The sequence below is a fragment of the Ranitomeya imitator genome, chromosome 4 (genome assembly GCF_032444005.1).
Source record: "Ranitomeya imitator isolate aRanImi1 chromosome 4, aRanImi1.pri, whole genome shotgun sequence".
In the NCBI taxonomy this organism is placed as follows: domain Eukaryota; kingdom Metazoa; phylum Chordata; class Amphibia; order Anura; family Dendrobatidae; genus Ranitomeya; species Ranitomeya imitator.
In genome coordinates this window covers 427,227,525-427,247,094 of record NC_091285.1, presented here as the reverse complement: position 1 = coordinate 427,247,094, position 19,570 = coordinate 427,227,525, and the positions used below count along the sequence as shown (strand labels likewise).

At 41.7% G+C, this 19,570-nt stretch overlaps 1 protein-coding gene across 2 annotated transcripts in view; it reads left to right on the top strand.

Annotated features, from left to right (window-relative positions):
- LOC138676320 (hematopoietic lineage cell-specific protein-like) overlaps nucleotides 1–19,570 on the top strand; it is a 60,669-nt gene that overhangs the window by 13,544 nt on the left and 27,555 nt on the right. For both annotated transcript variants that reach the window (XM_069765503.1, XM_069765504.1), the window contains exons 5-7: nucleotides 3,995–4,105; nucleotides 18,030–18,084; nucleotides 18,798–18,853. In XM_069765503.1, the coding sequence (XP_069621604.1) occupies nucleotides 3,995–4,105; nucleotides 18,030–18,084; nucleotides 18,798–18,853 (222 nt within the window). The remainder of the gene's footprint in view (nucleotides 1–3,994; nucleotides 4,106–18,029; nucleotides 18,085–18,797; nucleotides 18,854–19,570) is intronic.

Below are 19,570 nucleotides of genomic sequence, written 5' to 3'. Positions count from 1 at the left end.
ATCTGAGTGGGCCCCTAACCAGGTAACTATGTTTAGAACTATTTTGGTGCACATTAACCATGGGTATAGTGAAACCTCTGCCAATGACCATGCTGTTCGTGAACATAAATCTCTATACAAAGACCAACAATGATATTACCACCATGTGGTAAACATATAGTTGTAGATATACCATAAGTCCTGCAGAATATATTAAGAGCTTACAGTGCAGTTACTGGGACATACAGGTCTTTCTGATGGAGTTGTTCACTTTTACCATCTTGCCCGGATGGACATGACAAGTTCTCCCAGAAATGAATCATCTGCAGAGATTACAACAAAGATGCATATAACTTCTCACATTTCCTGCACCTTCCCATGTATTCCCAACCTGCACAAACGCCTCATCATGCGACCCTGATACTGAGCCGCTGCTGCCATATTTGTCCACAAAAACAGTGCTCCTCTTAGTGCCTCTGTACACTTACTTCGTAAGGGGCACCAGGCTTTGTTCTGACCTACCAAGGGAGAGCAAAGTCCTGTAATGCGTTAGCACCTATTACCTGAAAATGAAGTCAGCGCCTGCGCATGCATATTATAGGACATCGTTCTACCCTTGGTAGGCCAGACCAAAATGCGCCTCCACAGGTCTGCTCTTGAAATGCGCAGGTACAAGAGTTGCAGGGATCTGTGGATGACGTAGGACATCATCATGTACATTAATCAAGGCAGGAGGACAGACACACTCGTCAGAGCAAACCGTGCGAGAGACTTATAAACGATATTTTTTGGAAAATGCAGAGGGAGTTACTGGCTTATATACAGGTCTATGGACTGAAGTAATAGAGCAGATAAAGGCGGTAGCTTTTGTTTATCTTGTGAAAAACTGGTGACAGATTCCCTGTAATGTCTGGAAACCATTAACATGCAGGATAACTGCTGTAGACACATAAAATAATGGCATATGAATATCGAATACTTGGTTCTGGCATTCATGTGCATATCATCCTACCCACAGGAGGTATATAAATGGGGGCTTCTATCACAGACACTAATGGAGTTAGGCCGGCGTCACACTAGCGAGTTTTACGGACGTATGAGGGCATAAAATACGTCCGTAAAACACGCACTACACACGGCCCAATGATTCTCAATGGGTCAGGTCCTATCATCAGCCGTATATTACGCATACGTATTATACGGCTTTCTACGGCCGTACAAAATCGCAGCATGCTGCGTTTGTCACCGTATTGCGCAAATAATACACCAATGAAAGTCTATGAGGGCGCATCACCGCGAATGAAGGTAACTACAGGTCATTGACCTACTTTACATTCATTCGCTGGGGTTTTACAGCCAGGAGCACAGCTGCATTAGCAGAGCTCCTGGGTGTAAAATTATTTAACCCCTTCAGATGGATTTACAGCTCATCGGAAGGTATGGGATATTGTTGTTTTTTTATTTTTCCTTTGTCACAGAGCGAGGATCTTCAGGTGGATTAAGAGTCTAATAAAATATTACAACAACCTGTGTCTTTATTTCAGACTTTGTAATAATATGTGTGTGTGTGTGTTTTTTAACCATTTCATGCTATTGGATTAATAATGGATAGGTGTCATAATTGACGCCTCTCCATTATTAATCTGGCTTAATGTCACCTTACAATAGCAAGGTGACATTAACCCTTCATTACCCCATATCCCACGGCTACACGGGAATGGGAAGAGAGTGGCCAAGTGCCAGAATAGGTGCATCTTCCAGATGTGCCTTTTCTGGGGTGGCTGGGTGTTGTGAATTCTGTTGTCGAACTCCCTCCTGTGGTCGTGAATGGTACTTCGGCGAGTTCTGTTTATGGGCTCCCTCTGGTGGCTATGAGTGAAGCTGCTGCTTCTGAGGTTCCTTACACAGGTGATGTGGTTTATCCTTTGGTTGGCTTCTCTATTTAACTCCACTCAGATCGTTACTCCATGCCAGCTGTCAATGTTTTAGCATTGGTTCAGTTCGCTCCTGGATCTGCCTGGTGACCTGTCTTTTCCTGCAGAAGCTAAGTTCCTTATTGTTATTTTGCTCATTGTTTCTTTGTCCAGCTGGTTATCCTGATTTTGTCTTGCTAGCTGGAAGCTCTGGGATGCAGAGTGGCCCTTTCCCCGCACCGTGAGTGGGTGCGGAGGTCTTTTTTGCACACTCTGCGTGGTCTTTTGTAGGTTTTTGTGCTGACCGCAAAGATTTCTTTCCTATCCTCTGTCTATTTAGTAAGTCTGGCCTCTCTTTGCTGAAACCTGTTTCATTTCTGCGTTTGTGACTTTCATCTTTTCTCACAGTCATTATATGTGGGGGGCTGCCTATTCCTTTGGGGAATTTCTCTGAGGCAAGGTAGGCTTTATTTTCTATCTCTAGTGCTAGCTAGCTCTGAGGCTGTGACGAGGCGCCTAGGGAGCGTCAGGAGCGCTCCACGGCTATTTTTAGTGTGTGTGATAGGATTAGGGCTTGCGGTCAGCAGAGCTCCCACATCCCAGAGCTCGTCCTGTATGAGTTTAACTATCAGGTCGGGTGCTCCTAACCACCAGGTCATAACAGCTGGGGGCAGATGTTTTTAGCCGGGGAGGGGGGGGGGCAATAACCATGGACCCTCTCCAGGCTATTAATATCTGCCCTCAGTCACTGGCTTTACTACTCTGGCGGAGAAAATTGCGCGGGAGCCCACGCCAATTTTTTCCGCCATTTAACCCTTAAATTTAATAGCTAGAGCGCCCAAATTTTGCACATACACACTACTAACAGTAGTGTGAAATAAGCAAAAAAATGGGGATATGAGATGGTTTACTGTATGTAAACCATGTATCATATCATGTCGGGTTTGTGAAGAAGAAAGAAAAAGCCGGCAATTGAATTACCAGCTTTTCACATATCTCGCGCTGAATTAAATATAAATACAGTGTGTATATATATATATATATATATATGTGTGTGTCTCAATGACATATATATATATATATTATATATACTGTATATATGTTTTAACGAACATTTGAGCCCATAAATCCATTAGATGTCGGTTTTGCAAGGCTGCAAGAAAATATCGCAGTACGGATGCCATACGGATTACATACGGAGGATGCCATGCGCAAAGTACGCTGCCACACCCTGCCTATGGATGACATACGGATCACTATTTTGGGAACATTTCTGCGTATTACGGCCGTATTACGGCCATAAAATACGGACCGTATTGTCTTACGCCGGCCTAACAAGTAGACTTTCTGACAGATTGACCCTAATTATCTAAAAAGGCACCAGTAACACATTCAGGATTTGTCATGCTAGTAGTTAAAGAGAACCTGTCACCGTGAAAAAAACGCTATTAACCTGCAGGTATAGGGTTAATCTGCAGGTTAATATCATTACTAACCTGCCCGGTGCCTGCACATAGCCAAATGCCGCAGGGTTTCAGTCACGAGTACGGTGCCATCAAGGGTTCAATATAGAGAGCGGCAGCTATAACTGCGCCCCCAGTCCGTACTGACACTGGCTCTGCATTGGGAACGACTGTCAGTCAGGGCCAGGGGTGCAGTTACAGCCACTCAGAGCAGTGACTGAAACTGAATACTACCAGGGAGAATAAAGTTAATTTTCTCCCTGCAGTGTTCGCCTACCTGCTGGTACTGAGCAGGTTAGTAACGCTGTTATCCTGCAGATTAACCCTATATCTGCAGGATAATGTTTTTTTCTGGTGACAGGTTCCCTTTAAATAAGTAATATTAAAAGCGCAGAGTGCTACCTTTAAAGGGGTTTCTATACATTTTACAGTAGGTGAAAAGGCGTAAATAATACATATATATGTATAAAATCTTCTAATACATTGTATAAGGTGTGGTCTAAAGCGCTAGTCTCCAGGACCATAGCTGCATCAGTTTGTCCAATCTGTTCATTAGGGATGGTGAGATTTTCTCCAGCTTTTATAATGGTGACTGGGCCCAATTGCTTCACACTTACCTCTTAATCTTCAATATTTCAGAGTGCACTGGGGCACGAGTACAAAGCAGACGTAGGACAGCATTCCTCGCAGACCGATGCGGCTAAGGGTTTTGGAGGGAAATATGGTGTACAGAAGGAGAGATGTGATAAGGTAAGTAAATATATACTGAACATAATCCGGGTTTACAGGCTGGTCATTTTTAATAATTTAACTACAAAACTCCTATAGATACAAGATGGAGTTTAACATTTGCTAGTCATAATGGCTTTTATACAGATTTTATGATTTCCACAATATAAATGGAAAGAAATTCATCTTGGCTTTATGCAGGTATCTATACACCGGGGTTAGACTTAGTAGCAGCAAGATCAGACCAACAATGAGCAAAAAAGGTACTTGTAAAAAAATGCAGCATGATAATAAATGTTTTGATCTCACCCAAATTTCCAGGAATAGATCTAGAAGGTTAATAGAAGTCCATATATTGCAAAAAACTTCTTGTTGTGCCCAATGCATTTTCTTCCAGCCTTACAAGGGCAGTACTCAAGTGTAAAAACTGCCACTAATGTTATTCAGGACCCCATATAATGTAAATCACAGATCTTTTCCTGGAAATTAGGCGAGAACAAACCAAATAGAGTCTGATGGGCCCTTGTGCAAAATTTGGACCTGGGTCCCCACCTACATGTTGGTGAAATGCATTCACCCTTATAGCATTCTGGATCCTATAAAGACATACATGTTCACCTCCCATGTAATAATGTCCCCCGTCTTGGCTCCTTGTTTTAATAATCTCCCCATCCTGGGCCCCATGCTGTATTTTCCCCCATCCTGGGCCCCTTCCTGGTGTAATGTCCCTCATCCTGGTATAATGTCCCCAACCTGGAATAATGCCCACCATCTTGGTATAATGTTCCAATTCCGGTGTAATGTCCCCCATTCTGATATAATGTTCCCATCCACGTATACTGTCACCATGCTGGTTTAATGTCCCTCATCCTGATATAATACCCCCATTTTGGTATAATGTTCCATTCTGGTATAATGTCCCCAATTCTGGCATAATGTACCCATCCTGGTATAATGTTCGTCATCCTTGTATAATGTCCTCATTCTAGTATAATGTCTCTCATCCTGGCATACTGTCCCCATTCTGGTATAATGTCCCCAATTCTGGTATAATGTAGCCATCCTGGTGTAATGTTCATCATCTTTACATACTGTCTCCATTCTGGTATAATGTCCCCCATCCTGCTATAATGTCCCCATTCTGGTATACTGCGCCCAATCCTGGTATAATATCCTCATTCTGGTAGAATGTCCCCATCCTGGTAAAATGTCCCCCATGCTGGTATAATGTCTTCAATTCTGATATAATGTTTCCCCTCCTGGTCCCTTTCTGTTCTTTTCCAACACATTTTAAAGGAAACAAACGATTCTACTCACTGTTCCCAGTTCCCACACCACTCGGCATCCTTTTCTATAGCTGGTAAAGGAGCCAGCAGCTGACTTTGGCACCGTGCTGGTTCGGGCAGCTTATGACATCATTGGAAAGCCAACGTCTGCTGCCAGCCTCTGATTGGCCGGCGGCGTGTATTGAAGTGCAGGGACCCAGCGGATCTCTGTGCTGCAATACATTTCACTTGAATGTATGTTCAGGGATGCACATCCAGGTGAAATTGGCATTGGCAGGCCCCCACCACACAGGCCCGGTTGTGATTGCACACAACGACCACGATCATTATGCCCCTGGATCAAACCATTTAGTATCAAGTACAGTTTTTTATGAGCACATATATGTACATTATTGGACTGTTCTTGCTGCAACTGGTAGCCACAGATTGTTATTATGTGACTCAACCTCTTCTGGGGACACCGGTTGAATTACTTTTCACTCTTTCTGTATCTCTTAATATGCCACTGTAGGTTTATTTTTTATCATAATATACATTAAAGGGACTCTGTCACCTGAATTTGGAGGGAACAATTTTCAGCCATAGGGGCGGGGTTTTCGAGTGTTTGATTCACCCAGGGCCGGACTGGCCATCTGGCAATTCTGGCAAATGCCAGAAGGGCCTGTCTGGTCATGGGCTGCCTTGTCTGCTACATTGTTAACAGAATCGTTGTTCTCAAGACACCCATACTGTTAAGAGTTGTGATGGAGCACAAAGTTGCTGACTCTGTCATTTACCCCAGCAGGCCACGGGTATCATTACAAATATTGGTCTTGTAGAAAATCTTCCTTTCCTCCATCCAGGGTAATATTAGTGATATATCCCATTGGGTTCATGGGGACAGTGACAGCATGGGCCTGTGGGATTTCAAATGCCAGGGCTGAATTTCAGCCCCAGTCCGTACCTGGATTCACCCTTTCCTTACCCGCTGGCTGCAATATTGGATTGAAGTTCATTCTCTGTCCTCCGTAGTACATGCCTGCACAAGGCAATCTTGCCTTGCGCAGGCGTGTACTATGGAGGGTAGAAAATGAACTTAAATCCAATATTGCAGCCAGCATGCAGCCAGCAGGTAAGGAAAGGGTGAATCAAACACCCGAAAACCCCGCCCCTATGGCTGAAGATTGTTCCCTCCAAATTCAGGTGACAGAGTCCCTTTAAAAGTTAAATATTTCTCTCGTTGCTGCATACACAATATATTCTGTGAGCGGGTTATGACACTCCTCATTTACCTATAGGGTATCCGCACTTTTCATGGCTGTTTTGACAGTGAAAACGTAGACTAAACGATCTTGAAATGCATCAGTGGTTCATGCTGTTTAATACATTTTTGCATATTTAGACTATTTCTTCGAAGTTTACACCACCCATTAGTGAACTTGCTGTACACCAAAAATTTGCACCACAATTTTAGTATGTAGTCTCATATTGTAAACTATACCCATTTCGTAGATTTAATCTATTCAAGAATTATTTTGTGAAACCATTTGTGCGCATTGGCCAACAAAATATTCAGTATTTTTTAACACATTACTGAAGAGTCACAGAGTGGACAAATTACATTGGGTGCAGCCAGTCGGGCTTCCCCATGATGCCTTGCAGCTATCACATCACATGGTCTAGTGTACCCAATCAGTTGAGACCATAACGGTCAGTATAAAAGATAAGGGCCAACCAAGGAGCACCATTTTATGCTTCTATAGTGTAGGGGTAGAAGGTCAGTCTGTACAGCTTGCTCCACATATAGACAGAAAAAGTCTAAAATTGGATTGTTTTGTACTATTTCACTAGTGAAGCACATTGAAAATAGAAGTGATAGTGTGTGAATAATAATCCGAAGAATTAACTGATATTTGAAAGTGCTGGACCTGCACAGTTACTCGTTGATCTGTGATATGCTGCAAGTAATAGCACCACAATACCTAATACCAGTATTTTTGTAATCTTCATACACCAGTGCTAGTGTTGAGCATTCCGATACTGCAAGTATCGGGTATCGGCCGATACTTGCTGTATCGGAATTCCGATACCGAGATCCGATATTTTTGTGATATCGGAAATCGGTATCGGAGTGTGCGGTACGTATGGTTCCAAGGGTCTGGAGGAGAGCAAACTCTCCTTCAGGCCCTGGGATCCATATTAATGTAAAAAATAAAGAATAAAAATAAAAAATATGGCTATACTCACCCCTCCGAAGAACCCTGGCTGTCACCGCTGCGAGCGTCCACCTCCAGTCCTGAGAATGTAGTGAGTGAAGGACCTTCGATGACGTTGCGGCCAGGTGAGCGGTCACGTGAGCGGTCAGGTGACCAGTCACCTGACCGCAACGTCATCAAACGTCCTTCACTCTCTGCAATTCTCAGGAACGGAGGCGGACGCTTGCAGCAGTGACAGCCAGGGTTCTTCGGAGGGGTGAGTATAGCCATATTTATTATTTTTATTCTTTATTTTTTACATTAATATGGATCCCAGGGCCTGAAGGAGAGTACCCTCTCCTTCAGACCCTGGGAACCATCGAGGATACCTTCCGATATTTGTGTCCCATTGACTTGTATTGGTATCGGGTATCGGTATCGGCGAGATCCGATATTTTGCCGCTATCGGCCGATACCATCCGATACCAATACTTTGAAATATCGGAAGGTATTGCTCAACACTATACACCACAATTGCAAACCAGGAGCGTAGTTTAATGCCCTGTGTCCAAATTTTGCTAGTGAACAATAAGCTTGAAATCCCGGCTTCTATGTCACAGGCAGGGAAGCCATCTTCATGTATTTATTTTTTATAAATCACAAATCTCTGCAATCTAGAAATGTAAAATCAACTTTTTATTTCATAAAGTTTGTGTGTTTTTAAACAATTTAAGTTTTGTGGCATTTTTATTGGTCCAATTTTAGAACTGTACATGTCACCCGAATACAGTGGCCTGTTGCAGGTTTGCGCTTTTGGGATGCAAAACTAACAAGGTTTTCTTTCCCAGATCAGTTTTTGAAAAAGTATTGGGGGTAGATTTTTTAAAACCTTTTGTATAATGGACATATTTAAATTTGTTGACTAACTATTTTAATAGTCCAATTTATCAACTATACACGCCAATAACATCCCGCACAGTGTTGTCTCATTTTCAATGTCATGTACCTACGAGGGGTGTTCATTAAAGATTTCCCCTGAACTACTTCCTGTGGACTGGGAACAATGAAACTTGGCACAGTTATTAGTCCTTTTCCACATAGGTGCCACCTAGGGACACACACTTCTCCCACCTCTTTAAGTAACTGTAAATAACTTGCTTGTAGAAGTCGACAGGTTGCTCCAAGATCAACGTAGTGACTTCGGAAATCAGTCTTATCATCTGGAAAATGCTTGCACTTCAAAAATAACTTAATTGTTGGAAAAAGGTAGAAGTTCGATGGTGCGAGGTCGGGTGAATAAGGGTGATGCAATAGAATTTAAAACCCACAGGAGCATGCTTACATTCGGCAACATGTGAGTTGTGAAATGATGCATTGTCTTGCAGAAGGCAGACATTTTGGTGAGTATGCCACGTCTCTTGGTTTTGATGGCCTCCCGTAACTTCGCAGCAGTGAAGCATAGTATGCCCCAGTGATCATGGTACCTTTTGCTAGGAAATCCATCAATACTACTCCGTGATAGTCCCAAATACTGTGAGCATTACCTTGCTTGCCGAGGTTTGGGCACGGGCCTTCTTTGGAGGCGGTAAGTCATGATGCTTCCATTGCATCGACTGTCATGATGTTTCCACTGCATTGACTGAACTGGAGTCTCAGGATCATAGTGATGAACCCAGCTTTCATCCTGTGATATCAGTCTGTTGAAATAGTCCTCCTGGTTTTCATAGCACACAGTCAATAGAGAGCCTGAGAGCACTCAACTCGTTCCTACTTCTGGAAAGGTGTGAGCAGCTGGGGAACCCAGCGAGTGGATACCTTATGCATGTGAAGACGGTCTTGGATGATTTTTTCCATGGACCGCATACTAATCTTAACATTTTGGGCTAGGTGGCGAATGGTTATGCGGTAATTTTCCAAAATGGCGACCTTCACTTGCTGGATGGTGTGTTCATCACTAACCGAGTGGGGACACCATGGAATTGGAGCTGTTTGCACCGAAGTCCGACCACATCATCACCATAAACCTCTTTTATCTCATCGAATGTCTCCTTTGGTGTGCGGCCTTTCAAGTAAAGAAACTTGATGACTGCTTTGTATTCCACTGGGTCCATTATCAAACCTCACACCACTTCAGCACCTGTAAAATCAAGACCATTATCAGTTCTGAGTTGCAAATTGGCACCTAACCTATAGAGACTTACATCATTACACATGTGCAGTTTCAGCATCCTATGATAAATAGAAGTGGATCAGGGGAAATCTTTAATGAACGCCTCTCGTACATTGTAACTTAGCATTTTGGGTTACGTTGCATTTTTGTTGAAGGGGAAAAAACTAAGAAAAATACCCCAAGGGCTTAAGGTTTTATAATTGTTTTAATTGTCGAATTTGACAACTGATTGGACCATAACAATTCTGTTGGCTGTTGCTGCAAATTACTTAAAGGGCCACTGTCACCCCCCTCCAGCCGTTATAAACTAAAAGAGCCACCTTGTGCAGCAGTAATGCTGCATTCTAACAAGGTGGCTCTTTTAGTTTTGTGTTCAGGTATTACTAAAATAAAGCACTTTGAAACTTTGCAAAAATACCTATCTTTGTCCACGGAGGCGGGTCCTCAATCCCCAGTTTGAACGGTACTCTGCCGTCATTCACATCTTCAGGGACTTTCAGCGCCGCCCCCTCCATGCTGTTTTCTCTTCAAATCCGGCACCTGCGCTGTGTAAATCTTTGTGGGGCAGGCGCAGTAAGCTCTGGCGGTCTGACGTCCCAGCCAGGCTTGGAGACTGTGCCTGTGCTGGCAGTGCGGCCACCCACCTCGGTAATCCCTGCCCCGCACTGTGTTATGCATTATGCACAGTGCGGGGCTAGGATTCCTGGGCATGCGCACTGCGTGTGTCAGCCTCTGTCTATTCATCTGATCGTGTCTCCTCCTCCTCATAGCAATCGCAGGGATTGCTATTGCTATGATAACATACATGTAAACCCCCAAATATAACAGAAAGCATGGAAAGTCTACTTCTAAAGCAGATAGATGAAGCTGCAACCCATAATGAGGTCCTGGTTATGGGGGACTTTAACTACCCGGATATTAACTGGGAAACAGAAACCTGTGAAACCCATAAAGGCAACAGGTTTCTGCTAATAACCAAGAAAAATTATCTTTCACAATTGGTGCAGAATCCAACCAGAGGAGCAGCACTTTTAGACCTAATACTATCTAATAGACCTGACAGAATAACAAATCTGCAGGTGGTCGGGCATTTAGGAAATAGCGACCACAATATTGTGCAGTTTCACCTGTCTTTCACTAGGGGGACTTGTCAGGGAGTCACAAAAACATTGAACTTTAGGAAGGCAAAGTTTGAACAGCTTAGAGATGCCCTTAATCTGGTAGACTGGGACAATATCCTCAGAAATAAGAATACAGATAATAAATGGGAAATGTTTAAGAACATCCTAAATAGGCAGTGTAAGCGGTTTATACCTTGTGGGAATAAAAGGACTAGAAATAGGAAAAACCCAATGTGGCTAAACAAAGAAGTAAGACAGGCAATTAACAGTAAAAAGAAAGCATTTGCACTACTAAAGCAGGATGGCACCATTGAAGCTCTAAAAAACTATAGGGAGAAAAATACTTTATCTAAAAAACTAATTAAAGCTGCCAAAAAGGAAACAGAGAAGCACATTGCTAAGGAGAGTAAAACTAATCCCAAACTGTTCTTCAACTATATCAATAGTAAAAGAATAAAAACTGAAAATGTAGGCCCCTTAAAAAATAGTGAGGAAAGAATGGTTGTAGATGACGAGGAAAAAGCTAACATATTAAACACCTTCTTCTCCACGGTATTCACGGTGGAAAATGAAATGCTAGGTGAAATCCCAAGAAACAATGAAAACCCTATATTAAGGGTCACCAATCTAACCCAAGAAGAGGTGCGAAACCGGCTAAATAAGATTAAAATAGATAAATCTCCGGGTCCGGATGGCATACACCCACGAGTACTAAGAGAACTAAGTAATGTAATAGATAAACCATTATTTCTTATTTTTAGTGACTCTATAGCGACAGGGTCTGTTCCGCAGGACTGGCGCATAGCAAATGTGGTGCCAATATTCAAAAAGGGCTCTAAAAGTGAACCTGGAAATTATAGGCCAGTAAGTCTAACCTCTATTGTTGGTAAAATATTTGAAGGGTTTCTAAGGGATGTTATTCTGGATTATCTCAATGAGAATAACTGTTTAACTCCATATCAGCATGGGTTTATGAGAAATCGCTCCTGTCAAACCAATCTAATCAGTTTTTATGAAGAGGTAAGCTATAGGCTGGACCACGGTGAGTCATTGGACGTGGTATATCTCGATTTTTCCAAAGCGTTTGATACCGTGCCGCACAAGAGGTTGGTACACAAAATGAGAATGCTTGGTCTGGGGGAAATTGTGTGTAAATGGGTTAGTAACTGGCTTAGTGATAGAAAGCAGAGGGTGGTTATAAATGGTATAGTCTCTAACTGGGTCGCTGTGACCAGTGGGGTACCGCAGAGGTCAGTATTGGGACCTGTTCTCTTCAACATATTCATTAATGATCTGGTAAAAGGTTTACACAGTAAAATATCGATATTTGCAGATGATACAAAACTATGTAAAGCAGTTAATACAAGAGAAGATAGTATTCTGCTACAGATGGATCTGGATAAGTTGGAAACTTGGGCTGAAAGGTGGCAGATGAGGTTTAACAATGATAAATGTAAGGTTATACACATGGGAAGAGGGAATCAATATCACCATTACACACTGAATGGGAAACCACTGGGTAAATCTGACAGGGAGAAGGACTTGGGTATCCTAGTTAATGATAAACTTACCTGGAGCAGCCAGTGCCAGGCAGCAGCTGCCAAGGCAAACAGGATCATGGGGTGCATTAAAAGAGGTCTGGATACACATGATGAGAGCATTATACTGCCTCTGTACAAATCCCTAGTTAGACCGCACATGGAGTACTGTGTCCAGTTTTGGGCACCGGTGCTCAGGAAGGATATAATGGAACTTGAGAGAGTACAAAGGAGGGCAACAAAATTAATAAAGGGGATGGGAGAACTACAATACCCAGATAGATTAGCGAAATTAGGATTATTTAGTCTAGAAAAAAGACGACTGAGGGGCGATCTAATAACCATGTATAAGTATATAAGCGGACAATACAAATATCTCGCTGAGGATCTGTTTATACCAAGGAAGGTGACGGGCACAAGGGGGCATTCTTTGCGTCTGGAGGAGAGAAGGTTTTTCCACCAACATAGAAGAGGATTCTTTACTGTTAGGGCAGTGAGAATCTGGAATTGCTTGCCTGAGGAGGTGGTGATGGCGAACTCAGTCGAGGGGTTCAAGAGAGGCCTGGATGTCTTCCTGGAGCAGAACAATATTGTATCATACAATTATTAGGTTCTGTAGAAGGACGTAGATCTGGGTATTTATTATGATGGAATATAGGCTGAACTGGATGGACAAATGTCTTTTTTCGGCCTTACTAACTATGTTACTATGTTACTATATGTTACTATTTGGGAAGAAAGTTTATAGGTTATCCTGAGGGTGGTGTCAGCTATAGTTCTGCCTTCGGCGTGTGAACCTGACTCTGAAAGCCCTTGATTTGTCCTACTGTGAACCCTGACTTGTCCTGTGTCTGTTATCTCCCTCTGTCTGCCCTTTTCCAGTGTCTGTCTGTTGATCTGCTTGATTCTCCAGTTATGACCTCCTGGCTTGGCTTTTGACTCTGTTTCGGTTTGTCCCTATTGTACCGTATTTTGCCTGTCCTGGTTTTTACTGATCTCTTGGTATGTCCTGACTATCCATTCTGTCTTAATCCTTTTGTACTGTCGTGCTATCTCATGCTCTGACTCGGCTTTTCTGACCACTCTTTTGCCACTAGGTGGCATCGGTTCTGCTGCTCAGTGTGCGCAGTCTCGCTTCCCTATCATGCTCCCCCTGGTGGAGGTTGTGCTGTACTGCACTGCAGCTGCATGACAGATACATTTATACATCCATTTTCATTATTCAGAAATAGAACTTTCATACAGGATCAACACCTCAGTGTATGGATTACAAATATAGTGCAGTGTAAACGAGTTGTAAAAATTAATATGAAGAAATAAAGGTAGCTGTTGTCTTTATTGAGTTATCTATCTCCTACACCTTATCCCGATCATACTCAACAGACATGACATCATTGTCCATACCTGCAGGTTAAAGCATTAATTCCACTCCCTAGCCTAACTTATTTCGCTCATGCAAGATAACGCTTCTCCAAGCAGTTGTACAGATCGTAGGCCTGAGGAACTAAAGCCATACAGTCAATAAGTTGTGTGTCAGCATCAGGTGGCAACTTGCCTGCTGACTTTATGTGAACTGCAGCTAGGAATTGTCATGAGCATCAATGCCCAGAATATTCTGGCTGCTTTTTAATCAGGGAAACTTATTTATGCATTATTGGATAACCCGCATACTAAATTTAATAATGCATATACCAACTTGAAGAGTTTGGTGACTATGGCCAGGAAAGTGTCAGCTCATTGCAACCATTCTTATGTGAAAAAAGCACGCCATCTTAGCTTTGCAAAAAAACAGAATGGTCTGCCAGAACACAACCCACTGGAATTTGACACTACATATGTTGAAGCTCTGTATGAGCAGCACAAAGCAGTAATGGACTATTACATGCAACAGCCAAACTGGGTTACTGTGAAATCCAACATTGGCTGTTGATGAGGGACTCATGTTAGTTACTAAAGTGCTTTGAATAGGCAACCAAATGTGTCAGTATTGAAATTGCAGGAATCAATAATGTCACCCCCCTCATAGTTATCCTGGAAAAACACCAGAATGCAAGAGTGGTTGAATAGAGAACAACACCTTGCAAATGTTCAATTCTGCTCCGTGTCTATTTGGGGCCCTCAAGGTCTATGTTGCATGCAGTAAGGTTTCAAGGAAAGAGTGAGGAAGAGGAGGAGGATAAGCAGCAGACAGATGTGGAGGAAAACTTACATTTGGCACTGTATAAGGCTAACAGAATGAAAATGAAGACCACACTGATAGTTAACTCCTAGCAAAGAGATGGCTATTGGATAGCCATGCTTTTAGAGTCTAACAAATAGGGAACTTTTGCTAGCTACCGAAAGGATCTCCAAATTGGCTTATTACCAGGATTAGCTGAGTTACCAGCTTTGCAAAGCTTTTGCCGAGACAACTCCTGCCAACCTCCTAACTGACCAGCAGAAACTTCTGTAATCCCTGCAGACCCAATGCCTTCTAACCCATGTTAACATTAGCCCTACAACAAGAAGCCGAAGTAGCGGCAGCAACAGCTACAGTATGTTTGACATGATGGACCAGATGTTTTTTCTGCCATTGCGACAATCTGCTGAAATTTAACAGAAATGCACTGGCTGAATAGTTAGACTCAGTCAGACCTAAACTGTGTCCTTTCTCAGGCAGATACCCTGAGCTCCAATCCCATGGACTTCTGGGTCACAAGATTGGACCAATAGTAAGAACTGAACAAGTTTGCTATTGGCATTCTGTCATGGATGCCCTCAAAAGTAATGTCAGTGATTGTATTAAGTGCAGTCGGTTGCTTTGTCAAACCTAAGCAAGCCAGGATATCCACCACAAGTGATAGACTGTACTGCTACTGTCGAGGGCTTTGTCATACCCAAAAGAGCCAGGTTATCCACCACAACTGATAGACTGTACTGCTCCTGTTGAGCCAACAGACACATATCTCCTGGCTGCCTGCCCACTGTGTTTAATAGTAATAGTTCTGCTGATGTGAAACGTACTCTCTCTCTAGGGTACGCAAACATTAAACAGCTGGCAAAAAGAAAAGGGGGTAATTTTTGGAAGTCTTAATGAAATAACTTTGTTATTGTTTACTCGTTTTGAGAATAGCAAATTTGTTGCAGATCACTACTTTTCACTACTACTTGAGAAATCATGACATCTTCAAGTTCAAAAGTGCTGCTGAGCCCCTGTTTTTGCTCCCTAAATAAAGTGGTATATTTTGGATGCCTTGTAAAAAAAGCTTTAATTTACCTAGCAAAGGAAAAAACACTTGAAACTCTCCAAACAGGGATAATTTTTGCACCACCTTATGTGAAAAATTCATAGCTTCTTCTGTTTGCACAGCCTGTGTATGAACACCAGCAAGGCACACATGTGCTCCCAAAAAGGGATAATATTTGGACTATTTTTACAATTTAAACCCGGTAGTCTAAAAAGTCTGCTACTACATTATGTTGTTTAAAAGGCTGTTGGTTAAAATCAGTTTTTTCCTCTGCAGAAAGGTTGAGGTCAATTGAACATTAATATAGCCTTGTTTGCATTAAATATCTCAAAAGTGGTTCTGTGAGACCTTCAAGTGTTAGTGTGAGAGAAGAGCATCCATTTTTGTGTTTCTGGTATCCATTTTGTCCTATAACTTCTGTGTAATGATAATCAAGTAACACTGATGAGCAGGGAAGTTTCACCTTTCTATTCACTCCCCTAAAGTTACTATTGGTTTATAGTTCAGAGGGAACGTTTCCTGTTGTGAGTTCTGCTCTTGGGCTCCCTCCGGTGGTTTTAAGTGGAATGGCTGCTCCTTGGATTTAGCTGTCAGTAGCTGCTTCCACTGATTGTCTTTTCTGCTCATCTATTTAGCCTGGCTCTTTCCTTCAGCTTGTGCCACTTGTCAATGGTTCCTGGTTGGATTCACATCTCTTTGGATTTCCCTGTTATCCTGGCGAGTTCAGCAAAGCTAAGTCCTTGCTTTCTCTTTTCTGTCCACAGGTTGTGGACTTATCCGTTCTGTGCTTTCTATGTTTGTCCAGCTTGTCAGTATGAATTAATTCTGTGATGCTGGAAGCTCTGGGAAGCAGATTTACCCTCCACACCTTTAGTCAGGTGTGGAGATTTTTGTAAACTCTGTGTGGATTTTTTGTAGTGTTTTATACTGACCGCACAGTATTCCATCCTGTCCTATCTATCTAGCTAGACTGGCCTCCTATGCTCATCCTAGTTTCATTCTGTGTATGTCTTTTCCCTCTCCACTCACAGTCATTACTTGTGGGGGGCTATCTATCCTTTGGGGATTTTCTCTGAGGCAAGATAGTTTTCCTGTTTCTATCTTTAGGGGTAGTTAGTTCTCAGGCTGTGACGAGGTGCCTAGGGAGTGACAGGAGCATCCCACGGCTACTTCTAGTGTTGTGTTGAGCTTAGGGACTGCGGTCAGTACAGGTACCACCTCCTTCAGAGCTCGTTCCATGTTGCTCCTAAACCACCAGATCATAACAGTTTCCTTTGTCTGTGACCCTATTTAAAGTGCTTACATGTGCTAAGAAAGCAGAAGTCCTACCCAACATACAAGGCTGTGATGTATTTATTTCATCAAAATCTTGAAACACACTTTAATATTTGGAGTTTGAGAGGCATAGAAGAAAGTGGATTTCGCTCACAATTATACACCAATTTTTATGGCAATTAGAGGTTTTGCAGTAATTGTGATTCAAACCTATTCGATGTGAAATAAAACTGAGCAAAATTGACTGCAAATTTGAGTATCAAATTGTTTCAACATCTCTATCATTGTGTTTAATGTCATGTCCCATCACCAGGCCTTGCACAAAACAAGTCTAAAAAAAATAATGAATGTCATGCAAGCCATGTTCAATTTTGTGGTGCAAAATGTGCCAGAGATATGGTGAAAATAGCTCAGTAAATTTTCCCCATTATACCAAAACTTATATGGATATTTCCTAAAAGAGCTAGTTATGTTTTTAAGCAAATGTTTTGGTTTATGAATGTCTATTTCTTGCCTGCCTACAATCATATTTTTATGGCTCGTGTCTCATAAATTACCGTAATTTTATTTCCCTGGACTTTTGTTCTTGGGAACATAAGCTCCCAAGAGTTTGACAGAAGGTTACTTGTCTCTTCCTTCTCAGAACACTTGCTAGTCAAGCACATCTAAGGGGGCATCAGGTGAGATAACTGTTCAACCAACAGCTGTTCAATGTGTTGAAGTTCCATTCAGACATGATGAAGGAACATTTGTTAGAACCCTCCTTCTCAATCATTAGTCCATATAAACAAATCTGCAATAACCCACCAAATGAGAAAAACACTTGTTCATCAGGTGCCATGATTTTTAATCTTGCTGAAAAATCAAAGTTATCGGCAGTGCATCGTTCTGTATAAATAAATATGCTGCCGATAATATGATATTCTCTGGGTACAGAATGATCGTATTAACAATCATTCTGTGCACGTAGAATTGTGGTCGGCCTGACTAAATACACCAACCTCCAATCAGCTTTCATGTAGCTGATCGATGGTCCATAAAAAGCCACAATTGTGCTGTTTAAATTATTAAAATTAGAAGTAGTAAGAGAATTACTCATAGTTCTAAAAGCTACCGATAGGGTTTCTTACATGTGATCTGTCATTTTGTTTTAGTCTGCAGTTGGATTTGATTATAAAGCTCAAATAGAAAAACATTCATCACAACAAGGTAAGAAAAACTTGTCCCAGTGTGCTACCACTCTGGAGGGATATTCCAATATATGTAAAAGTGGTTAATATTATTCTTAAAAGGGTCTAGACTGGCTTAAAAAAAAAAATTATACTCATCTGTCCTTTGCGACTTGCCTTTCCAAATTTTACCTGGTTCTCACTTATCTCCATTTTCTGGTCTGGTCTCAACACTTAGGAAATGTCAGGAAAAGTCCAAGTTGCCACTCACTGTGCCAAACACTAGTGTCAGTGTGTTGAGACCAGACCAGGCTACACCCAAAACTGGTCTCTTTACTACTATTTTTTATCCTCTGGACAGCTCCTTTTGGTACTTGTTAGATTGATTGTGTTTTATAGAGTTTACTCGGGTTAATGTACATTGTAGGCATAATAATTTGGATTTTACTTCATCTGGAATACAAAAAATAATCTTTAAGAACACTGTACTTAAGAATTAAAAACAATAAACTTATGTAGAAAAATAAAGTGAATCATTAGTCCACAATCACAATCAGTGTCACTATAATTCATTTACAAGGTCTTCCCTTGAGGTATCAATTTCCCTTTGTTTGGAGGAGCAGATAAGGAATGTGATAACGCTCCTTAGATACATTACTTGATTGCTGTGGGAATTCCGGAACCCTAACTATTTTCCCACTAGCTGTTACTTTGTTTTTGCCATATGTTCATACTTCATTTTACTCCATACAGATCATTCCAAAGGTTTTGGAGGACGTTTTGGGGTTCAGTCTGACCGTGTGGACAAGGTAATAAGGTGACACAGTACAAAATTATTTACACACAGGGTGAACACGGTCTTTTATTACTTACAGATAGAGGGAGGACAGCTGGGGGATGAGAAATTATTAGTGATATGACGTAGCAGGGATAGAACAAGTCAAAGATAAGTAAAGTAAATGTTGTGCAGCAGTCATTCAGCATTAGTCTTTGTTCACATCACATTTGAGGAATCAATAAAATTTGCCCATATGGAAATCTTACATTATTACTTAGTATCAGGTTTACCATCACTCTCTGTAGATTTGGTCTATATTATGCATCTGTTTTTTAAAACTGTTCACGTCTATGTTGGAGGCTCTGTTCAACACATCTGAAGCAGAATCAGGAAAAAAATATGCCGTGCTATTTTGTCCCGTAAAATACCGTACCCTGTTATATACAATGGGATCCATTTAGCGTCTCTAAATGCACTAAAACACATGCAATCCGCATGTGACTATCAATAAAGTTTTGTCAAAGCCAAAAACTAGAGAATATCAAACAAAATCAGCTTTATTTGATACTTGAAACAACAAAAAGAGATGAAAACCATAGTGTAAAACGTCACATAAAAACACGTGTAAAAAAAACTCACTGTAAAACACAATGAAAAAAACGCACATAGACTATTTAGCCAATAGGTGCAGAAATGGTGCAAAAGATCTATAACATGGAAAACTCATCATGGGAATGGAGCCAAAGGC